Raw genomic sequence first — 11,985 nt, 5'->3', positions numbered from 1 at the left:
CACCTTTCTTTCAACAATTGGACTACTATCAAAAAGAAACAGACAGAAAATCAGAAATATGTAATAGAAGAGTTGAGAAAAACTCTCTACCAGCTTGGCTTATTGACACTTGTAGGACACTCTACTCAAGAATAGCAGAATAGTCATTTTGTTCTTATGCACATAAAATCTTTCCAAAGAAAAGTTATAGGCTCTCATTTAGTCCATAAAAACCAATTTCAATAAATTAAGGACTGACTATACAAAGTATATGCTCTGATCAAAATGGGCCCAGATTAGAAATCAATAACAAAAGCATTACACTTTTCTACAAGCAGCTTTCACAATCAACAAGTGAGAACTACCTAAATATATATCAACAAATGAAAAGATAAATACATTGTGCTAGAATAACTCTAAGGAATAAAGAGAATTCAACTGTTTATTTGTGTAATGAGATGGCTGAATCTCAAAGTAATTTTGATGAGTGGAAAAAAGACATTAAAAACAATATATAGGATAAGACTCCATTAACAGTAAATTCTATGAACTGCAAATGACTCTAAAGTGACACAAAGCAGATTAGTTGCCTGGGGACAGAAAGAGGTAAGTAGAAAGAGGCACAGAGGAGGGATTACAAAGTGCAAAGAGAAAGTTATTTTGCTACTATTAATGATTTCATGAGTATATTTATTTGTCAAAACTTATAAAGTTTATACTTTCTATATGTGCAGTTTATTGTATGCCTGTTATATCTCAAAAACTCTGGTAATAAATTCAAAAAAGAGTACATGTGATACTTGATGCCTCTGCTTCATTTTTATATATAAAATGGACATAGTATAGATCTACCATCCATAGTATTTAGCACGTAGTTTACAACTTGTGTTACTTATTATTTGTCTTAGCTGCTCTGCCACCAATGCAACACACTCCTAAATTTAGGGCCAAAGCACTTTTTGCTAAATCTATTGGAATGTGTGATGTCCTGAAATTGTGTGACATGAGTGATCAGAGGGATCGTAGAGATAGCTTAGGATAAAAACAAAACTAGAGACCCGTTGGTCCAGAGACTTACTGGTTAGGTGAGAGAATTGTGCCATCTTCCCATTGCCAGGATCCATTTGTTGCAATTTGTGTAAGTCCCATCCAATGATATGACTTCACAAGTTTAAGGAAATCCTGTTAGAATAAAAATACACTACAAATGAAACCATTGCTCACAATGTTAGTAAATACAAGGTTACAACTATTTAATTATTTTATTTCCACACTTAGAAACAAAGCACTCTCTTCCCTTAATTCCCACTTAAGCAACACATACATAATACCTGCAAATTCTGTGGGTATTAAAATTCTGGAAGGGTATTGGATTATCTAAGTCTTAGTATCTCTCCTTTGTTCCACATTCCATATTCCAGTGAGTTGCCTCATATATTAGAATGAAATACAGAATATAGCATTAAAATAAATATACAACCTGGTCCACTCTGCTGTATATCTTCAGAAGGCTGGAATTTTGAGACATACAAGAAGCTTGGCTTTCAGACCAGTTTTTGTTCTCACTAAAGAACTGGTAGCAGTTATTTCTATAACATATCCAGGCTTTAGGACATGGGCCACAGTAATTCTCTAGAAAGGGGGAATACATTATGAATTCTTCACATGTATAAACATCATAGCAGATTTTTTTTTCTGGACAAATTAAATGGCTTTATAATTCCCACTCTAAAATTTCAGATTATTAAGTGATAAGCAAAGACATATCTTTACACATTCTTAGAAATGCCAAACCTAAATATCTCCTACTTTTTACAAATATTTTGTCATTGTGAAAAGAAAAACAAAAGCTATGGTGAATTACGGCCTAGAACAAATCATTTCTTTTCTACCTTCTAACACCCCACTGGGTAGATACTTATGCCTTGGTGAGTAAGTGTGTGTGTGTGTGTGTGTGTGTATACACATGATGTGTTCTTTAAAATATTAAAAAAATTAACTTACCATTTAAGGATGCTGGAATTCCTTGGTTGAATAATGCTATTAAAATAATCATAATTATTAAAAAGATTTTTTAATTCCCTTTTGATAGTAATGTACAGCCTGAGCAAATATAGTTTAAACATTTCTAGACTAACAGAAAATATATGATGAAGACATACTAAGTATTACTGGTTTATCTTTCTGTGTTTCTGAATACTGATCAAAGTAATACATTGCAACTGTTATGTCAATGATATCGCAATTTAATCACTCACAATTTATGAATATGGCACTCCATATTGATACCATAATTATAAAACGGATTCCCATTGCCACAGCAACAGACCGGCAGAGATGAAATGGAGATGCTGTCAAAGATGAAAAGAGAAAGGGAAAGATTAGAAAAATAATTATAAAGAATTTAAGTACCTTTGTATTTAGTATAAAAATTATTTTTCATGAGAGAGTAGTATTGGTCTTTTTTCTGCTTTAGTTGATTTTCCCAGGACATGTAACATAAGTACTTTGTAAATAATTAAAGAGTAGAAGTATAAAAATGTAACGTTCCCTCCTGTACTTCTCTACACATTTACCAATAATCCCCAGAAAAAATTATGTTTATCATTTATTATTTTTCTATGCAGAAAGAGGTTGGATTTTAAATTCTCACATTGTCCACAATCTCAGGCATTGAGGAAAAATGGTTTTTTAGGGGAAAGGAAATAAAATTTAATGTTGAACGTTGCATTGTAATTTGGTGCTGTTCCTGCCATCTTGGAACATAGCTAAAGACAATTCCCTCTGGCCCTTGATGCTAAAGAGGCGCCCAATCAGAGGGCTCCTACATTTTAGCACACTTCACCAGTGGCTATCTAAATTGGCCTGAGACACCAAGTAAATTCTGGTGGCTATATGACATAATAACCATGCCCTATGGACAAGTCCCAGTTTGGTGCTGGTGTGGGTGGCTGTAGACAGTCTCCAAACATACAGAAAGATATGAATAGCTAAATACAATAAGATTAAAGATTACCAAGCAGTTTTGACCCAAATAAGATTACCCTAAATCAAATAATATTAAAATTCTCAAAAGTCACAAAGAGAGGATTCTAAAAGAACTAAGAGAAAAGAAGTAACCAACTTGTAAAGGAACTTTGATACATCTGTTAGCAGACATGTTAGCAGAAAACTTCAGGCTAGGAGGAAGTGGTATGAGGTATTAAAAGTGTTCAAAGAAAAGAAAAAAAAAATGACAACTTAGATACTATACCCAGCAAAACTCTCCTTCAACATGATAAAAGGAAAAAGACTTTACAAGATAAAACGTGGGAGATTTTTACCACCAACAGGTCTGTCTTTTAAGATATGCTAACGGGAGGTCTTCAGTCGGAAAGACAAAGACACTATCATGCAATAAGAAAATATTTGAAGATATGAAACTCACTGGTAAAAAAATAAGTACACAGACAAATTCAGAATATGCTAATATTGTAATTATAGTATGTCAACCACTCGTATCTTTAGCATGAACACTAAAAGACAAACCTATGAAAATAATAGTAACTGCACTATTTTTAAGAGATAGGCAATATAAAAAGATGTAAATCCAGACAACAAAAAGTCAAAGTGGAGGGGGATAAAGTTTAGAATTTTTAGTTTTTTCTTTGTTTCTCTCTGTTCTTTGTGATCAAAGTTAAATTACCATTAGTTTAAAATAATTATTATAGCTGTAAGATGTTTTTGTAAGCCTTAGAGTAACCACAAAACAAAAACAGATACACAAAAAATAAAAATCAAAGAATGAAAACATATGACCAGATAAAATAACTTTATCACAAAGGAAGACAGTAAAAAAGGAAATAAGTTGTTAAAAACCTAACACCAAAATAGCAATAGTAAGTCCTTGCCTAGCAATAATAACATTGAATGCAAATTAACTAAATTCTCTAATTAAAAATGTAGAGTGAATGGATTAAAAGAGAGACCAAATTATAGTCTGCCTACAAGAAATTGACTTCATCTGGAGAGATCACATGAAGACTGAAAGTGAAGGGATCATAAAGGATATTCTATGAAAATGGAAACCAAAAGAACAGGACCAACTATTCTTACATCAGGTTAAACATATTTTAAGTAAAAAACTGTAAAAAGAGTCAAAAGAGATTATTATTAATATATAATGATAAGAGATAATTCAGCAATAAGATGTAATAGTTATATGTGCCCCCAATAGCAGAGCAGTCAAATACATTAAGTGTATATCAATATGCTCAAGGGAGAGAGAGACTGTAATACAAAAGAGTATTGTATTACAATCCACCAACACCTCACTTTTAGTAATAAACAAATCATCTAAGCAGCATATTACAAAGAAACATAGGAGTAAAACTGCAGTCTTAGACCAGGGGTGTCCAATCTGTGGACTGGGGGCTGCATGCTGATTTTGTGAGGGCATCTTTTGTTTATTTGTGATGTCAGATATCATGAAAAATATGCAGGGACTTTTTTTGGGAGCGGGGGGAGCTAATCTAGAAATGGTGTCTCACTCATGCTCAGCCTGATCTTGAGCTCCTGGACTCAAGCAATCTTTTTGCCTCAGCTTCTCAAAGTACTAGGATTATAGGCATGAGCCACCATGCCTGGCTTAAATTCTCAAATTCATATGGAACCATACGAATAACCAAAGCAATCTTGAGCAAAAATGAAGCTGGCAGTATCACATTTCCTGACATCAATATAACTATAATAACCAAAATAGCATGGTACTGGTATAAGAAAATCAGTAGAACAGTATAGAGAACCCAGAAATCCATGTATGATAGCCAACTGATTTTCAACAAAGGCGCCAAGGACATACAATGGGGAAAGGACAAGCCTCTTCAGTAAATGGTGTTGGGAAAACCAGATACCAGTAACAATATGCAGAAGAATCTGTCTAGACCCATATCTTTCACCATATACAGAAATCAACTCAGAATGGATTAAAAACTTAACCATAGGACTCGAAACTATAAAATTCTAGAAGCAATCATAGGGAAAACACTGCAGGACAAATATTTAGACAAAGATTTTATGGGTGAAACTTTAAAAGCATAGGCAACAGAAGTAAAAAATGGATAAGTGGGGCCTCTATCAAATTAAAAACCATTTACCCCAAAGAGGATACAATTGACAAAGAGAAGACAGAACCTGTAGAATGAGAGAAAATATTTACAAACTGTTCATATGACAAAGAACTAATATCCAGAATATATGAGGAACTCAAGACAACTCAACATAAAAAAAAAAATCCCTTTTTGTTTTTGAACTAAAAAAAATAAAAAAATTTTTTTGAGTCAGAGTCTCACTTAGTCACCCTGGGTAGAGTTTTGTGGTTTTGTGGCATTATAGCTTACAGCAACCTTAAAATTCTGAGCTGAAGTGATCTTTTTGCTGCAGTCTCTGTAGTAGCTGGGACTACAGGCACCTTCCATGATGCCTGGCTAGTTTTTCTATTTTCAGGAGCAATGAGGTCTCCCTTTGCTCAGACTGGTCCCTAACTCCCAGCTCAGGCAATCCAACCGCCTTGGCTTCCCAGAGTGCTAGGATTATAGGCATGAGCCACCACACCTGGTCCAAAATGTTAATCCTATAAAAGTGGGCAAAGAATTCGGATAGATATTTTTCAAAAGAAGACATAATTGGCATATAAGTACACGGAGAAATGCTCAACATCTCTAATCATCAAGGAAACACAAATCAGAATCTCAGTGAGATATTATCTCTTTCCATGTAGGATGACTATTATCAAAAAGTGAAACATAAAAAAGAATCCTACTGAGGATGCAGGGAAAGGAAAGTGTTTTCATCCTGCTGAAGGGATATATATTAGGACAATAATTATGGAAAACAGAGTTTCCTCAATAAAATAAAAACAGAACTACCATGTGATCTTGCATTTCCACTACTGAGTATTTATTTGAAGGAAAAGAAATCTTTATATTGAAGAGATACCTGTAAACCATATTTATGGCAGCATTAGTCACAATAGCCAAGATATGAAATCAACTTAAGCATCTATCGGCAGGTGAATGAATAAAGGAAGTGGTATGTATACACAATGGAATATTATTCAGCCATAAAAATAATATAATCCCATTATTCTTTCAAACATAGATGAGCCTGTAGGATATCATGTCAAGCGAAATAAGTCAGACACAGAAATATAAATACCTAATGTTCTCCCTCTTATGTGGAAACTAAAAAAGTTAGCTGATAGAAGTCGAGAGTAGAATTGTGGTTATTAGAGGCTGGGAAATAGAGGGCAAGGGAGGATATGGAGATGTTGGGTCTGTATACAAAATTACAGCGAGAGAGGAAGAATGATTTCTAGTGTTCTATAGGACTACAGAGAGATTATACTTAATAATAACGTGTTGTATATCTTGAAATAGCTAGAAAAGAAGGTTTTGAACATTCCCAACACAAAGCAATTATTAATGTTTGAGGTTATTACTCTGATTTGATCATTACGCACTGCACATTTGTGTGGGAATATCAGTCTGTATTCCATGAATAAGTACAATTATTAGGTGTCAACAGAAAACAAACTGAAAAAGACAGGTCTTTTTTAAAAATGTGTATTTTTAAAATACATATTTAAGAAGCTACATAAAATATTCTGCTTTTCACTATTTTCTCACTTAAAACTTTATTCCACATCATGACTTACAATGATATCATATTTTTATAAATAGCTGCATTGTATTTCATTGATATCTGGACTTAACCTAATTATTAACAGAGTTTCAGGTTTTTTCCAATAGACATTTTAACCGTTTTTTTGTTTTTTTACTATTAGAAAAATGCTCAACACCACTAATCATCAGGGAAATGTAAATTACAACCACATCAAGATATGACATCACTTTCGAATGGCTTTTATGAAAAATTCCACAAACAATGGCTGCCGGTATGGGTGCAGAGAGAAAGGAATGCTTATAAACTGTTTGTGGGACTGCATATTAGTACAACCGCTATGGAACACAATATGGAGATTCCTGAAAGAACTAAAAGTAGACCTACTATTCAATCCAGGAATTCCACTACTGAGTATTTACCCAAAAGAAAAAAAGTTGTCAAAAAGACACCTGCACTCAAACGGTTATTGCAGCACAACTGACAATCACAAAGATGTGGACTCAATCTGAATAAAACATTCATGAATGGATTAATAAAGTGTTAAATATACATCATGGAATACTACTCAGCTGCCCTTCCCCACCCCCCAGAAGGGGACCTGGATAGAGCTGGAGATTGTTCTCCTAAGTGAAGTGTTACAAGAAAGGAAAAACAAACACCACTGTACTCACTATTAAATAGGAACTAACTGATGAGCATACAAGTGCACAGAAGGAACACACCAACCTAATGGGTGCTATGGAGCGCATTTGGGTGATGAGCACACCTATAGCCAGAGCATAAGCACTGCAAAATGATCCATGTAGCCCAAAGCATTGGTACCCTCTGAATATATTCAACTAAAAAAAATAAAAATCGTGACATATTTTATACACCCTGTGCATATTTTTTGATTCTTCTCTCAGAAATTCCTTCAACAGTAATTTCTGTCTGAGTCAAGGGCATGTGTAGTTTATATTTTTGTAATGATTGAAAACTACAGTCTGGAGGGGAATTCTTATATATGGCCAATTTGCATTCCTTAAAGTTGCATATGGTGAAGTTGTTAAAAACCTAATACCAAAATAGCAATAGGTCCTTACCTATCAATAGCATTGAATGCGAATTAACTAAATTCTCCAGTTAAAATAAATCTACCTTGTAAAGTGATGCTATTTGTTAATAATTTATTTCTTTTTTTAATAACTTATTTCTTAGTTTTCAATCAAAGTTTATATGTGAAGGAGGTCTGTTGTTTTCCATTTTGTATAAGATATCTCAAATTCTCTTATCAACAATATTTTGGCTTTAAAAAAGGCATTGACAACATCACCACATTCAGAATTATTTCTGTAAAAGGTAATTATATCATCACTTCTGTAACATAAAAGAACTTAACTCTGGAGTATTTAAAAATTATTTTTCTCTCTGTTTTTCATTTCTATTTAATTTTCCTTAAAGCCAGTTTCTCAGGGATCCCTCAGAGCCTTTTGTCTCAATTGTCATTATTATGATAAATTATCTCATCATTTTTTAAGGGCCTGAAAAGGTAGTAAACTCAATTTTTAGTACTATAATTTTTTTGTATATTCCAAAATTATGTTGGAGTGAATGTCATTTCTGCTTTCCTTATGAAGGTAAAATAAACAGAATGTTTGCCACAGCTTTAATCACACAGTTTCCAAGATTTACTTCAGTATACTGAGAAGACAAAGAAGAATATAGGACTTACAGTTCTCTCCAGATTTGCTTGTGATTCGTGCAAATCTTCGGTTTTGCCATTGTGTGGAAGTATCATAGTTTGCCATTTTCAAGTCGTAAGTATACAATTCATCCATTTCTGGAAAGAAATAATTCAGGCTGGTATGAGTCATAGCCTGTTAGCCATTTGGGTCTTAAATTTTTTTAAATTCTATTTGCCATTTTCATGCATATACTTCCCATGAATATCCTTTTAAGTGTATAAAAATGAAATGTACATTTATTTTATGTTATTTCTTTATTAGGATGTTTTTCTTTTGCTATATAGGATCATATTTATTCAATGGCAAAGTAGTTTTAGCAAAATCCTATGTGCTATTAAATGAGTTAATTCATAATATATAATAAAATCCAGCATTAGAATAAAGACACTTGATACAGTGAAAAAGACAGGAGTAGAAAGATAGACATGTGTTTAAATCACAGATGCGTATTTACTAACTTGCTAACTTCTTTTTGCATCCCAGTCTCCAACTTGCAAAAGAAGAAAGCAAGCAAAAGGAGGAAGTAGCAACATAATCTGCTATGGATATTTAAAAAGTGAAAAAAATGAGATGAACTTAGGGTCAATAATGTCAGTTGCATAGTAAACATCTAGTAAATGTCAGTATGTAGAATTTTCTTTATAGTAAAGGACATATGTCAACTAAAATAAGAGAATCTAAAGTTTTAGTATAAAAATAAAGCATCTTGCCTCTGAACAAAACAACCATTTTGCTCTCTTCTTGAAATATTAATCATTTACTGACTAGTAAAAAAGTTTTATAAATTTAATGATAATATTAATTATACCTAAAAATGAAATGTTTTTACCCATAATATATGATTCACTTATTAAACATAATCAACTAAAGAGTTTGCCTCATTTTGTGAATGAATTGAATCTTAGAGATGGTCAAAATCATATTGCTTAATTAACGTTACCAACTTTGAGCAATTTATAACACTTTTAGGATAAAAACACTTTCAAATGCATTTCAGTTGATTAGAATTCTACGCAAATTCAATAAGATAAATATGGCATGTTTTATATCTCTATTTGATAAAGAAAATAAAGTGCATAAGGGTTGTAGCTTAACCCATCTCAAAGCTAGAGAGTGGGAAGAGTTTGAGTAAAATTCAGTTTTGACTCTAGATCCTAATGCCATTTCACTATTCAAAGCTGGCTCATATTGTGTCTTTACTGTAAGTAGTTAATGAAATAAAGGGAAAAAAAAGTCTTCAAGTCTTTGAAAACTTAAAGAAATACATTAAACATAAAGTGAGTCAAAGAAAATTTATTTCCTAGGCCTTAAATGCTTGTATAAAATTTTGAGCATCTTAAAATTATACAAAAGCAAAAACCACACATTTTGTGGAAAGTACATACCCAAGCCATGATGAACCCTTCGATCACGAACCAACCCCATTGTATATACAATTATGACTGCACATTGACTACAGAGAAGAATCTAAAGTCTTCAATTCACAAAGAATCTCTGAATAAAATAAAACAGGGCATTTAATTTTTTTTCTATTTTGTTCACTTCCAGTGACACAAAATATCTGTAATGGAACAGTGACATACAGAAAAATTCCCCCCAACACCTGTCTCAAAACAAAGAATGGAAATGACAAGTCACATAAAGCCAGGTGAAATTAATTTGTAAATGTATGTTGGTGGTAAAATAATGACTATTTTTACATGTCTATTTTAACTCATGACTAAAATGACTATTTTAACTCATCTATGTGAAGATACTTAATAAAAATATTTTTATGAGACTGCTATTGATTAACGGCACACAGTTTTTTTCTTTATACTTTTATCACTTCTCAGCCTTTGGCTAAGATCAAGTGTTTATAGCTGTTTATTGAATTTTGTGATAACGATTTCTTTGCAAGCTACACTCAGGTAAGATATATGAACATTTTTGCATGTTTTTTCCCTAATACATTTTCATTTAGCTTCTGTCCATAGCCACAGGAGCATCAGCAACAAATTATCATCATCACCATCATCACTAACAAAAATAATCTCACATATTTTTATATAGTAACATCTAACATCTTACAGTCTAGCAGAGATCTCAGGAAAATATAACTGTTTAATAAGTATGCATAGTGCTTAGGTTTTAAAAATAAAATTATTTTCACATTTGATCATGATAGTTGAAAGGCATGGATATTACAACTTGTTTCATTTTGCATGTAAAGTTGTATATGAAAGGTAAATGCCTTACACAAGATCACAAAGCTTTTAACTTTGAAAATTCCAATTTAAACCCAACTCTACTGATCCTACATGTAAAGTTTCATTCTTCTTTATTTGCTTAGAGATCAGGGTTTTTCGTATAGTAACATCATAACTTCTGATCCTTCAATAAGCATATCCTAATTTACTTACCATCAGATACAATGATAAAGAATATATACTTCAGCAGTGGTAAGCTTTTCTTGCCCTCAGTAATTCTATTCTAATGCTTAAGAAACAGTTAGAATTATCTTATGGTCTAAATATTTTTAGAAACTTTTTTGAGGTGGAAATATAGTTCCTCATTTCTCGAATAACAGTTAGAACACACGCCTGCACGCACACACACACAGACACACACCTGATCAGAGAAGAAAGATCTTGATTCTTGTGGATAAAAAGCCTTCTATTAATCTAGAAAATGCGGACATGTCTTGAGTTCCTAACTTAGAAGTGAAATTACAGGTTCTCAGTTAATTTCAATCTTTGAGAAACATATGATAAATGTTACTTTAATCTCATCTTCCTGTGGAAAAACAAAACGAACCACAATACTTCCTCTTATATCGCTTCACAAAAAGTTTCAGCAGCTTGGTAAATGGGGTGGGATTACCCCTTGCTGGATAAATGTTAGGTCTCAACAACATTTTAGGACTTGAAAATGATGAATTTGGTGATAAAAAATAGCATAGGGTTTGGAAAAACAAATGATGGGCTGATACAACCTTTCCTTAATCAAAGTGAAAAATTATAAAATATGATTGTAAAAGAACTATGTGAAAATAAACAGATTAGTTGTTTAAAAATTAAATAAAATTTTTAGTCACTTTGTGCACAAACCATTACAAGTTAGAGTGAAATCAAGTATGCTGTATCATGGAGGTTGGAATTGTAAAGATATATCTTTCATATTTACACACATACACATACACATCTACACATAAGCTTTTTAAAAATTAAATCACAGCTGTGAACATTAATGCAGTCATGGGGTACAGCGTGCTGGTTCTACATACAATCTGAAATATTTTCATCAAACTGGTTAACATAGCCTCACACACATAAGCTTTTAATCATAAAAATATACAATGTATACAAAATAAATAATTCCAAGATGAGCCATCATACACCTAGCATAAATAATTATCACCTTATGATCACATTAATCCATGTATGATGTATGTGGGTGACAAATCCCTCTGTGCTTTTCTCCTTTTCACTCATTGCATTGTTCTCTTTCTGTTCCTCAGAACAATAGCACCAAATCACATGCCAGAATAGCAACATGATCGAGTAATGTCTGACTATTCTGATTTTCAGCTACTCATAATTTTTATTATGTTAGAAAATAGTAAGGAAATTATCATAAT

General features: G+C 32.5%; 1 protein-coding gene across 1 annotated transcript in view; it reads right to left on the bottom strand.

The window, feature by feature from the left end:
• Positions 1-11,063, bottom strand: part of LOC100964535 (NKG2-D type II integral membrane protein) — a 15,531-nt gene extending 4,468 nt beyond the window's left edge. Inside the window, exons 1-7 of the mRNA XM_003803373.2 lie at positions 10,977-11,063; positions 9,752-9,860; positions 8,354-8,461; positions 2,238-2,330; positions 1,984-2,019; positions 1,460-1,611; positions 1,058-1,161 (exon numbers count right to left, since the gene is read on the bottom strand). Of these exons, the coding sequence (XP_003803421.2) occupies positions 1,058-1,161; positions 1,460-1,611; positions 1,984-2,019; positions 2,238-2,330; positions 8,354-8,461; positions 9,752-9,791 (533 nt within the window). The 5' untranslated portion in view covers positions 9,792-9,860; positions 10,977-11,063. The remainder of the gene's footprint in view (positions 1-1,057; positions 1,162-1,459; positions 1,612-1,983; positions 2,020-2,237; positions 2,331-8,353; positions 8,462-9,751; positions 9,861-10,976) is intronic.
• Positions 11,064-11,985: the final 922 nt, after the last annotated feature.

The sequence above is a fragment of the Otolemur garnettii genome, unplaced genomic scaffold, assembly GCF_000181295.1.
Source record: "Otolemur garnettii isolate 467f Iridium unplaced genomic scaffold, OtoGar3 scaffold00299, whole genome shotgun sequence".
NCBI lineage: Eukaryota > Metazoa > Chordata > Mammalia > Primates > Galagidae > Otolemur > Otolemur garnettii.
Note: the sequence above shows the minus strand (reverse complement) of the source record. Positions and strands in the feature narration are given on the sequence as shown.